The sequence below is a fragment of the Grammomys surdaster genome, unplaced genomic scaffold (assembly GCF_004785775.1).
Source record: "Grammomys surdaster isolate TR1022 unplaced genomic scaffold, NIH_TR_1.0 125889, whole genome shotgun sequence".
Classification (NCBI taxonomy): domain Eukaryota; kingdom Metazoa; phylum Chordata; class Mammalia; order Rodentia; family Muridae; genus Grammomys; species Grammomys surdaster.
In genome coordinates, this window is record NW_021620714.1 from 125596 (window position 1) to 138468 (window position 12873).

Genomic DNA, 12873 nt, shown 5'->3' on the forward strand with positions numbered 1-12873 from the left:
AGATAGATAGATAGATAGATAGATAGATAGATAGATAGATAGATAGATAGATGGCCAATGACTATTTTTTTAAGTATTCAATTACCTTAGCCATCAGGGTAATGCAAATAAAAACTACTTTGAGATATCACTTCACTCCACTCAGAATAGTTATCATGAACAAATCAGACAATAACATTGAGACCCAGCAAATGTTAGAGAGGATTCACTATTAGTGGAGGTACAGGTGCAGATTAATGCAGCCATTGTGGAAATCAGTTCACATATTTCTCAAAAACTTAAAATTAGAATTACCATTTGACCGGGCAGTGGTGGCGCACGCCTTTAATCCCAGCACTTGGGAAGCAGAGGCAGGTGGATTTCTGAGTTCGAGGCCAGCCTGGTCTACAGAGTGAGTTCCAGGACAGCCAGAGCTACACAGAGAAACCCTGTCTCGAAAAACAAAAACAAAAACAAAAAAAACAACAACAAAAAAAGAATTATCATTTGACCGTTTTATTTCATTCCGGACATACATCCAGAGAACTCAGTACCCTATCATGGATATTTGCACTTTCAAGTTTATTGATGTTTATTCACAATAACAAAGAATAACCTACTTGTCCATCAACAGATGAATGCATAATAAAAACAATGCACATACACACTTATAATAAAGAATATCACCGGGCGGTGGTGGCGCACGCCTTTAATCCCAGCACTTGGGAGGCAGAGGCAGGCGGATTTCTGAGTTCCAGAGTTTGAGGCTAGCCTGGTCTACAGAGTGAGTTCCAGGACAGCCAGAGCTACACAGAGAAACCCTGTCTCGAAAAAAAAAAAAAAAAAAAAGAAAAGAATACCATTCAGCTCTAAAGAAAAAATAAATTGTAAAATTTATAGAAAACTGTATAACCTTTGAATATGTAACCTTAGCAAGGTCACACTATCTCAGAAAGAAAAAAAAACTTATGTTCCTCCTCATATGTATAATCTAATCAATAACACATATATACATATATATAGTATATATGTATATAACACACATACATACATATATATATGTAAACATACATACAGAATAACATGTAGAAAAGTGTCCTAGTCAGGGTTTCTATTCCTGCATAAACATCATGACCAAGAAGCAAGTTGGGGAGGAAAGGGTTTATTCAGATTATACTTCCACATTGCTGTTCATCACCAAAGGAAGTCAGGACTGGAACTCAAGCAGAGCAGGAAGCAGGAGCTGATGCAGAGGCCATGGAGGATGCTACTTACTGGCTTGCTTCCCCTGACTTGCTCAGCTTGCTTTCTTATAGAACCCAGGACTACCAGCCCAGGGATGGCACCACCCACAATGGGTCCTCCCACCCTTGATCACTAATTGAGAAAATGCCTTACAGCTGGATCTCATGGAGGCATATCCTCAAGGGAGGCTCCCTTCTTTGTAGTAACTCCAACTTGTGTCAAGTTGACACACAAAATCAACCAGTACAAAAAGTGAAAAGAAAGGCTATTAGGGGATTAGGAAGAACTGAGTGCAAGTTATGGACAAGGTACGAGAAAGTGAATAAAGCTAAAAGTTTTCTAGTTCTAATTCTATCATGGAGCTGACATTTTTGGTAGTGGTCTAAATGAGTAGTCAGAAATGTTTTAATGGCTGGGCTATGGTGGCGCATGCCTTTAATCCCAGCACTTGGGAGGCAGAGGCAGGCGGATTTCTGAGTTCGAGGCCAGCCTGGTCTACAGAGTGAGTTCCAGGACAGCCAGGGCTACACAGAGAAACCCCATCTCGAAAAACAAAAAAAAATAAAATAAAATAAAATAAAAAATGTTTTAATGTTTTAAAGCAGTCTAGCAAATGCATAAAAATATATTGAGTAATGAAAGAGTAAAAAATCCATCATGAATGGCTATTCTCAACTGTTTGTTGAGATGTATAGACTTTGGGTCTGGTTAATTTTGGTGTTTGATGATTATTCAATTTGCAAGAGTCTTTAACAACAAAATTTATTTTTAATAATTTTTTTTTGTTTTGTTTTTGTTTTTCAAGACAGGGTTTCTCTGTGTAGCTCTGGCTGTCCTGGAACTCACTCTGTAGACCAGGCTGGCCTCGAACTCAGAAATCCACCTGCCTCTGCCTCCTAAGTGCTGGGATTAAAGGTGTGCACCACCACCACCTGGCTAATAATTTTTAAAATAAGAAATCAATATGTAAAATCTAAAACTAAAAATGTAAGTAGCTGGAAGTAGAGACTGCTATAAGTAGATTTTTTTTTTTAACTTTTAAGGTAGAAAGTTGACAGTCTATGCTCTAGGGACTAAAAAATGCCATTTTACAAAATTAGTCTTTCCTACTTAGATATATGTATATATATCTAAAATACAAAATACAAGCACTAGATACTTAAGCTATCATAAAAATGTCATAATCTATACAGTAAAACTGAGCAGTCAGAAGTTCAAATGTGCAAAAGTCGTCTAACATCGATTAAGTACTTCCTTTAGATCAGCGGTTCTCAACCTTCCTAATGTCACAGCCCTTTAATACCTCATGCTGTGGTAACCCCAACCATAAAATTATTTTAGTTGCTACTTTGTAACTATAATTTTGCTACTATTATGAATCTTAATATTAAAATATCTTTGTTTCCAGATGGTCTTAGTCAACCACTGTAAAAGAGTTGACCACAAATGGGGTCAAAACCCACAGCTTGAGAACTTTTATAGAACAAAAGCAAACTATTGTCCATGAATTTGTTCGAATAAAAAAGGTACTATATCCCTGTAAATCTTATGTTTTCACTCTTATAAATTCTTTTTGAACATCTTTTCAAATATCAGAAAATCAATTACTTCAAGTACTTACCACGATGCTGATTTCCGAGTGACATAGCAAATCTTGGTCAGCAAAAGTTCCAGCAGATAGCCTCGGTGAGAGTCCCCCAGCATGTGTAGCTCATCCACAACCACTATTCCTATAAGGATTTTCCAGATTAACCTTTTACAAAACTGTACAGTTCTAAGAATTTTGAGACTTAGCAGCACATGTCTAACAGCAAATAATAAGATCCTCCAAGTGATGCAAAGTTCCGCCATAAAGGAAAAGCCAGATTGTGTATGGTGGCCAATTCCTTCCAAGATGTTTTAAAGATCTTAAGCAATCCTATCGCTGTATATACTAACTACAAAAAGTAAATGATTATCTTTCTCAGAGTTAACAAAACAACCAAACCCAGTATCTTAGACTTCTTTTTATTGCTGTGATAAATGACCAGAAGCAACTCGGGGAGGAAAGCGTTTATTTGGCTTACACTTCCAGATCACAGTCCATCACTGAAGAAGGCCAGACAGGAACTCAAGCCTACAACCAAAAAGCAGGAACTGAAGCAGAGACCACAGAGGAGTGCTGCTTCCTAGCTTGCTCAATTTGCTTTCTTATACACCTCACGACTACCTGCTTAGGGACAGCACTCCCCACACTGAGCTGGGCCCTTCATATCAATTATTAAGTCAAGAAAATGCCCTTAGAGGCTTGCTTACATGCCTATCTGATAGCAGCTCTTCCTCAGTTGAGACTGCCTCTTTTCAGATGTCTAGGTTTGTGTCAAGTTGACAAAACCAACAACACTCCCAGGGAAAATTACCTGTCACCACTCACACTTCTAAACTGGTAATTTTGTAGAAATGGATAGATAATAAAAACCTGAGACATGTTAGTGATTTTAGCTATTAGGAAATATAGCCTAATTATGTTTGAAAGTTACTTACAGCACCCAGGAGGCTGAGGTAGAAGAACTGCTATGAGTTCAAGGCCAGCCTAGACTACACAGTGAGACAATCTCCCTACCCAAAATAAAAAAAAAGACTATTTAAAAAAAAAAAAAGAACAGAATTAGGCCAAGAAGAAAAAAATTAGTTTTAAGGGATTTTTTTTTAAAGATATAACAACTAGTAAGTAGTATCACCCTACTGCTGAACATATGATCATAATGTCCTTCTCTCATGACTGAAGAATCAAACCAATCTGAGCACTTATAAAATGTTCCAAAATCATTAAAAATTTATTATGGGCCAATGCTTTCTCTAGTCTTCTATTTTACTTTCATACTGTGTTCTACTTGTATATATTAATTGTATAACATAATGGGTTTCACTAAATACTTTCATATATGCATAAAATGTACTTGTGATGGCTATTCTTGGTTTTCAACTTGACTACATCTAGAATAAAAACCTGAAAATAGAGGGCACATTTATGAGGGATTTTGCTTAATTTGAAGAAGATCCACATCTAATCCTGATCTTTCAGATAGAAAGATAAGCCTTTAATCCTCAGCTTAAGGTGGAAGACACGCCTTTAATCCAGGCCACACCTTCTGCTGGAAGCTGATATAAGGACAGGAAGAAGCAAATCCATTCCTTCACTAGCATTAATTAGATCCTACTTCTTCAGGATTCCAGCCTCATGGACTAAACGACTTCTGGATTCTTGAACTTTCTGTTCATAAACAGCCATTTTTGGATTAGCTGAACTACATACAGCCTGTGCGCCATTCTAATTCTTTCTATACCATGCTATAAACTCTGTTACTCTAGAAACCCTGACTAATGCAGTACATATTCACTCCTCATTACTCCTCATCGACGGTTGAGCTCATTCATCCATTCATTACTTAGATCATTTTTTTTCTTATTGTTGGCTTTTGTTTTCTTTTTTTAGTCCTATGTCTAGTCTGGGTTTTAATCTCCTAGTGCATATGTATTACTGGTGAAGATTTTTCTCCCATTTTACAGACTGCTTCTTCACACTGGAAATTGTTTCCTTTGCTGTACAAATTTTCTATTTGACACCATCTTGTCAGTTCTACTTTTCCTGAGCCATCGGAATCCTATTCAGAAGTATTACCCTTTATCTTTGTGAATGAATCCCCTAAATAGCCCTCTAGTCGTTCCAAGTCTTGCATTAAAATCTTGGACTCACTTTAAATCGATTTTGTACAAGATGAGAAATAAAGATCTAGTTTCACTCATGTATATGTGGATATCCAGTTTCCCCAGTAGTGCTTGTAAAAACTGTCTTTTCTCCAACATACATTTTAAGCACCTTTGCCAAGAACTGATTGACAAGAACCCATGACTAAGCCACACGGGTTTACTTGTGGATACTCTATTCTGTCCCATCAGTCTCCACATCTGTTTTTCTACTGGTTTTTTTTTGTTGTTATTGCTGTGGCTCTGTAGTATAACATGAAATCAGTCAAGTATGCTGATTTGAGTCTTTTTGCTCAAGATTGTGCTTCTATATGAATCTTAGAATTTTATTTTTCTTAATTCTATAAAAATAACATTGGAAATTTTATGGAAACTGCATTAAGTAGATAGATTTCAGCAATATGGCCATTTTAATAATATTAATTCTACCAATACAGAAACATGGAGTGTCTCTTTAATTTCTTTCTTCAGTATATTCATTATAAAGGTCCTTTACTTCCTTTCCTTGGTTAGGCTTATTCTGTTTGTTTGTTTGTTTGTTTGTTTTTTGAGACGGGGTTTCTCTGTGTAGCCCTGGCTGTCCTGGAACTCACTCTGTAGACCAGGCTGGCCTCTAACTCAGAAATCCACCTGCCTCTACCTCCCAAGTGCTGGGATTAAAGGCGTGCGCCACCATTGCCCAGCAGTTAGGCTTATTCCTAAATTTTGCTTTTATTGGTTTTGGTTTTGGGGATACTACACATAGGAATAACTGCCTGATTTTTTATGTTCATCATCAGTATGCAATAAAACCATCTATTTGTACATACTAATTTTATATCCTGCTACTTTGCTAAAAGCATGAATAAGATCTAAGAATTCCCTGGTAGCAGCTTTAGTCTTTTAAGCAGAGATCATGTAACCTGCTATCAGGGATAACGTGATATTTTTCCATTTCTATTTACATCCTTTTTCTTTCTCTTGCCTTATTGGTCTACTAAGAATTCAAGCACAATTCTTCACAAGAGTGGAGAAGGGACACTGTTGTCAAATTCCTGACTTAGAGATGCTTTCATCATTTTGTGTAACACTGGATAGCTTGTCATACATGCCTTTGTTACACTAAGGTATGATCCTATTGCTAGTTTCTTCAAGGCTATTATCTTGGATACTAATTTTATCGAACGGTGCAACTGCATATAGTATGGTTTTTGTTTTGATGCTATCTATGTGCTGTATTACATGTGATTTGCTCATATCAATGTTCAAATCCATGGAATGAAACCAACCTGCTCATGTATCACTTTTTTATTGGTGTTAAATTTCACCAGCAACTATTTTGTTCAGGATTTCTCCATCTACACTCTTCACAGAAACTGGCCTAGTTTTCTCTTTTACTGCTATTGTTCCATATCATTATTTGATTTTGGTAAAAAGGTATTACTGGCTTTGTGAACTGAGTTTGGAAGTATCCCTTCTCTTTCTATTTTATGGAAGGATCTGAGGGGATTACCACTGGCATTAGCTTTTTCAAAAGACCTGGTAGATTTTAATTTAACGAAAAAAAAATGTGGAAGGCTCTTTCCTACTCTTTTAGGCTCATGGCTCAGTGTGATCTTTTTAGGTGTCTATGCCCAGACTCAATTTTGGAAGGTCATATAAATCCAAAAACTTACCAATAAGTCCAGATATTCTAACTTATTAAAAAATATTCCCTAATGATCCTTGAGTATCAGTGGAATCTGTTATTATATGGCCTTTTCATCTCTAATTTATTAACCTAAGTTTCCTTTTTTTTCTTTGTGGTTAATTTGACTTATGGATTATTAATCTTGCTTACTTTCTCAAAGAACTCTTGGCTTCATTGATACTGTATAATATACTTAAGCTCCCCATTTCACTACTTTGTGCCCCTAAATTTCTTTTTTTCATTTTATTTTGTATTTTGACCTATTCTGACTATTCTCACTATCCTTTCTCATCTCCCTGACCCCTCAATCCTTCTCCTTCCTATGACTCTATTTCCCACACCACATCTTCTTTGTTTTATGACCCACTGAGTTTAATCAGAGCAGCCTGTGTGATTGAGAGACAAAATCTCCATTTTAGAGAATCTGACCTAAGTTTGAACTCAGATAAACTAACAGGCCGGTACCTAGCATTAGTTTCCAAATTACCCTCCAACAAGACCTACATCTCCAGGTTATTCCCCCAACAAGATCTGTGACTAACCCCAGTTCCAGGTTACCCTTCCCCCAACAAATCTGCACCCCTAGGTTACAAGCTTGCCTGTGCCTCACAATTCACTAATTGTGTAGAAAAGGTAGGTCTAACCCCAGCACACTTTTTTCTCTGCCTGGCAAAGTTTGAGTCAAGAAAGAAGCAATGAGAAGTGACAGAGGCTCAAGTATATCTTGTCTTTTATAAAGTTCAAAAATGCAAGCAAGGGGCCAGTGAGACAGCTCAGGTGGTAAGGGACTTACTGCCAAGCCCAATAACCTGAGTTCAATCTCGATGACCCACATCCAGAAGGAGAATCAATTCCCACATGTTGTCTCTAACCTTCTCATATGTGCAATGCTGCATGCACACTCGTACACATAAAAATTAGATAAATAATAAATGTGAAAGTTAATTTTAATGCAAAATAGCAAAATCAAGAACACAAAGACAAAAAACATACACACAAAACATAACACATAAATATGAAGTTCCTAACATTACCTCTGCCAATTCTTGCCTCCAAAAATAGATGAAAGAAAATAAAAAATAATATGGGTCATATAGGAATCACAGTTTTACTTCTTTCCATCAAAAACAGCAACAGGAAAGACCTGTTTAATTTTCTAACTTTCTTACCTAACAGATCCATCTTATTTTCCTCAATGAGGCGATTGATCAGGCCATTGGCTCTCTCAATAGTGCAGACAGCAATGTCCAAGGATGAGAACTGTCCAGTCGGTGAGGTGCTGCCCATATAGCCATCTACCTTTATTCCTACTTCCTGAAACAGACTCTAAAGTAAGTAAAAAAAAATAATAATAATATAGATGAAAACGTGTAATGAGTTACAGTTGGGTTCTACTCTATAACAGACAAAAGTATTTAAAGATGGTATAATCACATACTAAAAATAGAATCATATACTAAAATATGCTTAGAATTAACAGAGCTTAGCATAGATATTTCCATTAAAAAGAGTGAAATAAATGTCACTTAATAAATATTTTAATAAGTTCTAACAGCTATTACAGAATTTAAAATTGAAAAACACTTACGTTCTATATGGTTAATTCAATAGTAGAAACAGTTAAATGATTTAAGGAACAAATTTATACTTTACAAGGAAAATACTCTTATCCTACTTAAAGATTAGTTTTTCGTATGTTGGAAGAAAATTTTTCAAAAGTTAAGTTCAGTGGGATTGATATTAACTTTTTGGTTTAACTTTTAACTAGCATACCTTCTCAATAAAAAGGCTCCTTTCATCGTTTTGTTACTCTCAGTCTAAGCTGAGAGGAGGTTCCTGAGTAGGACCAGCTTTGTTGGCTGAAATAACCGTTAAAAAGATTTGTAAAACCATGGAACTTTAAATATGTTCATTTAATCAATTTCTTCTGAGAGTTTGAGTTTATTGAGTTACAGTACTAAGAATTAACAGCTCGGTTTACAAATAAAACCCATGAGTCTCTGTAGGTTGTGCCTGGCAACATGGTATGAAAATCCAGATTACTGGCCAGTAGGTACAATGATTTCTATTCAAAAAGCACACTGCTTCATTGCAGAAATCACAAGTCTTTTTTTTTCTATCTAATAGACACTGTGTTTATGAAAATGCCTTTAAAATAGTGGAGTATTTTATCATCAGTAGAACAAGACAGAAGTCCGACCAGACTTGGAGCACCCCCTTAAGCACAAGAGTCTTCCCTTCAGGCCCTAAGTCTTCCTTAAACATGCTTTTTTTTTTTTTCCATACTTCAATCTATTAGTCCAACTATTCAGTTTAAATGCTAATTTTTCACTTGCAGTCACATGCTATTCTTTACTTCCTATGAACAGGTTATCAGTTTTATACAGTATCCCCAAAGCTACCCTTTTGATTTGCTATCCCTTTCTACTTTATACAATAATAGTTTTTAAATTTCCCTCTTTGGGGTTTGTTTTGTTAGTGCTGAGCTATAATGTCCTTAGACTTCTTTTTACTCTTTGATACAGGGTTTCACTAAGTTGCCTAGGTAATCCTCCTGCCTCAGAATTTCAAGTAGATCCAATCTCACACCTGTACCACAATGCCCAACTGTCCCACTAAACTATTAAGAATTTTCAGTCAGTTTTTAAAGCTACACACATGCAATAAAAGAAGCTTCATTTTCCATTTGATTTTATACCTCCTTCAAATGAGTAAAGCCAATGCTAGCAATGACTAACCTTTCACTATTTCAAACAACAAAAACTGTTACCTGGAGGTAGTATTTCTTCTCTTTAGCCACAGACACAAAAGGTAGAATAAATAACGATTTCTTTCGTGTTTCCAAAACCCGCTTCAAAATAAGTAACTCTGCAACAAGAGTCTTCCCAGCACTTGTAGGAGCTAAAACATGATTGTTCCACAAAATTACAACAAAAAGTAACATTAGTACACAGCATTATTAAATGTTCTAAGCCATGCCCAATATTACAGAGTCTAGGGCTAATACAACATTAAAGACTCAATTTGTGTTTGAAACCTTAACTCCTAAAATGCCTTTGAGTCTCTACTAGGTTTCCAAATAATCTTAGAGTAAATGGAGAGGATTTTTAATGATGAACATTGCTGAGTACATCGCCAACTCTATGTTCTTTAAGAACCTATTGAATAGCTAAAAGTCCCTCCTCCCCCATGAAAACCTTTAAGATAATAAGATAAAGGCTAGTAGAGAAACTGAGAGGTGCTGTAAGGAAGATTACAGAAAGGAAAGAAAAGTATGGGGAGAGGAAAGGAATGCCAAACATCAGAAACATCATGCGCAAAGGCCTGGAGGAAAGTCTAGAATGTTGATACAAGTGAGTGATTTCATGAGCCTAGAGTACAAAGTCCTTCAAGGGAGAATAAAGAGATTTAAAAAAAGATATCTGTGGTTGGTTTGAGACTAGGACTGGAAAGATAGTATAACAATTAAGAAAGTGTGTTGTTCTTAGGACATAAGCTTGATTCCCATTACCCAACACAGAGTCTGAATTGCAGCATCCATATCAGACAGCTCACAGCCACCTGTAACTCCTGCTTCAGAGGATCTAACATCCTCTTCTGGTCTCTGTGCACATTGTACTTACAGCCCCACAGACACACACAGCCACACATATACATACATAACTACAGATTGTTTAAATGCCACACAAAAAAAGAGTTATAAAGCCTAAATCTAAGGACTTTTTTGGTCTATCCTGAAAGCAGTGCAAAATGACTAACATGTTCTTAGAAACATAGTGAGTAAGTCATGTTTATGGTGATCGCTTGGGCTGCAGAAGCAAGGCAAGACCAGAGAAAAAGATAAATGTGTTAACAAGGGTATTGCCAGATCTAGAAGGAAGATAGTGAGCTACCCCAGGTAATGGAATCAAGGGCAGAAAGTCCACAGATCCAATATATATCTAAGGTAACAATGTCTTGATTGTGTGAGTTGCTGACCAAAGTTGTGATTTAAGAAACTGAAATGCTGCTGGGCAGTGGTGGCGCACGCCTTTAATCCCAGCACTTGGGAGGCAGAGACAGGCGGATTTCTAAGTTCGAGGCCAGCCTGGTCTACAAAGTGAGTTCCAGGACAGCCAGGGCTATACAGAGAAACCCTGTCTCGAAAAACCAAAAAAAAAAAAAAAAAGAAGAAGAAACTGAAATGCCTAGGCCATTCCTCCAGTCAGCAACCAGCTGACACTACTATTTACTGCCTTACTTTAAATACACTTAGGAATATGATCTATATGCCAAAGTGTTTGAAGCTTTTATAATTAACCCTCAGCACTTCCAAGTCAGTTAGCATCCCCCTCCTCCACTTTCCCTCCAATTTCCAAATCCACGAAGCCAGTAAACGATACAGTTCCCACACCCAATTCGTCTAAATTCACAGTCTGAACTTTTATCTACTTAGCTGATATTCTGGTTCTTCTTCATAGTCTTATAAAAAATCTGAATGGCTCAGAACTTCAGAGGAAACTGACACAAAGAAATTGTATCTTATATTTGATCCTTAAGTCACTTCAGTAAACATAGGTTTAAAATTGAACATATCAAAGTTGCTCTTGAAAACCCATGTAAATCTTATAAAGTATAAGATATATTTGTTTTGTAAGTACAACCCTGCACAATCAGCTCAGTTATGAATAGAAAAGTTAAAAGTAACTGAGATCAAATGAGGAAAGAGCAAGCTGGCATCTCTTACAGACTCATTCAGACATATGTTCATTAAGCATTACAGACTCACTCAGACATACGTTCATTAAACAAGTGCAATTTTTACTACATAAATTACGAATGTCCTTAATTTCTCTCCTCTACCAGATAACAGAACTTTCACGAGTCAGGATGCAAACGATGGCATTCCACCTGTTTAAAAGATGTAACCAACCCAAGAGAGAATTGTTCACACTGATAACTTTAGTGAAAGGAGTTTGCATACATTTGAATACCTGAATAAACTAGATTCTTTCCTTCCAGGACTTGTCCAAGCAAAAGACACTCTGCCTGCCATTCGAACATCCGTTTTACACCAAAACTATGGTATTTCTCCAGAACTGCTTTAGGAAGTCCCCAGTTTGCCAGTAGCAGCTGGTCTATATGGTCATCAGAAACTCTTTGCTTGCATGTTCCTTTCAGGAAAACAAAAACAATTTAATTAGCCCCAGCATACAAGTTTAGTAGTTAACCTTCTGTTTGAATTCCTACCAAACTTAAAACACATCTTGACTTCTAGAGACTTAATAAGAAACTGATCCTATACCAGCAAAAAATAATTTACAAGATGTAATTTTGAAAACACTTAAGAGCCACAAACAAAAATGTGTGCTATACACATTGAATTAAAAGTTTGTACAGATGTGGAGGTAGAAGGCACTCTATGAATGATTAAGCATTACAAAGCTGTTAGATAAGTTTCTGTTTACATTTTAGTTTTGAGGTGTTGGAGTACCCCCCACCCCCGCTACCTTCGGCTGTGTCGGTCCCGCTATACCAGTACCTGTCCCTGCGAGCCCCCGGCCGCGTCCCAGCCCCGGAGGTGGACTCAGCACCGGCCTACATCGGAGCTGAGGACTGACAGAACTACCACCGTCTCCTGAGAACGAGTCGGAGTCGGAAGAAGAACGCTGCCGTTTCCTACTCCGGCGCGGAAGACTCATTGCAAACAAGCTCCTCTCAACTGTTCAGGACACGACACAGTCCCATAGGCCTCCTGCGCGGGAGGACCCCAGTCTAATGACAGCTACCGCCACCATCTTCCCGCCTTCGTTTTCAAATTCAGGCCTCCCAGCCCGCCCCGGAACCACAGAGTTCTCATGGCTAGAGTAACCCGACTACCATAGAGTGATGAGGGAAGGAACCACCGGCGCTGATATCTGACTTCCGGCCTCCGCCGGCGGTTAGGGAGTAGAAAAGGGGATAGAGCACTGGCGACTCTAAAAGGAGTGGAACTCCTGAGTCTGCATTTGTAGATTGTCCTAAAAACATCCCCTCTGGTTTTACTCAGTTCTGGTTTGAATAGGAAGCTAATGAGCTGCCCTTATGTGAATAGATTAGGAATGTATCTATTCTTTACTATTGTGTTTGATTCATTTTTGTTTTTTTCAAAAATTACTAAAGATTGTGTAAAACAAAAAAAATTAAGGTTTCTGGTAGAGCATAATTTGTGCTGCTTTCCTCTTGTCGAATACGTGAATTAAAATAACAGGTGG

The 12873-nt window shown here is 37.3% G+C and overlaps 1 protein-coding gene across 2 annotated transcripts in view; it reads right to left on the bottom strand.

The window, feature by feature from the left end:
* The window catches only part of Polq (DNA polymerase theta), an 89437-nt gene extending 77002 nt beyond the window's left edge, over positions 1–12435 (bottom strand). The window contains exons 1-5 of one of the 2 annotated variants that reach the window (XM_028752253.1): positions 12162–12435; positions 11614–11793; positions 9411–9541; positions 7810–7966; positions 2846–2954 (exon numbers count right to left, since the gene is read on the bottom strand). In XM_028752253.1, the coding sequence (XP_028608086.1) occupies positions 2846–2954; positions 7810–7966; positions 9411–9541; positions 11614–11793; positions 12162–12321 (737 nt within the window). In that variant the 5' untranslated portion in view covers positions 12322–12435. The remainder of the gene's footprint in view (positions 1–2845; positions 2955–7809; positions 7967–9410; positions 9542–11613; positions 11794–12161) is intronic. The other variant, XM_028752254.1, reaches the window with a different exon arrangement.
* Positions 12436–12873: the final 438 nt, after the last annotated feature.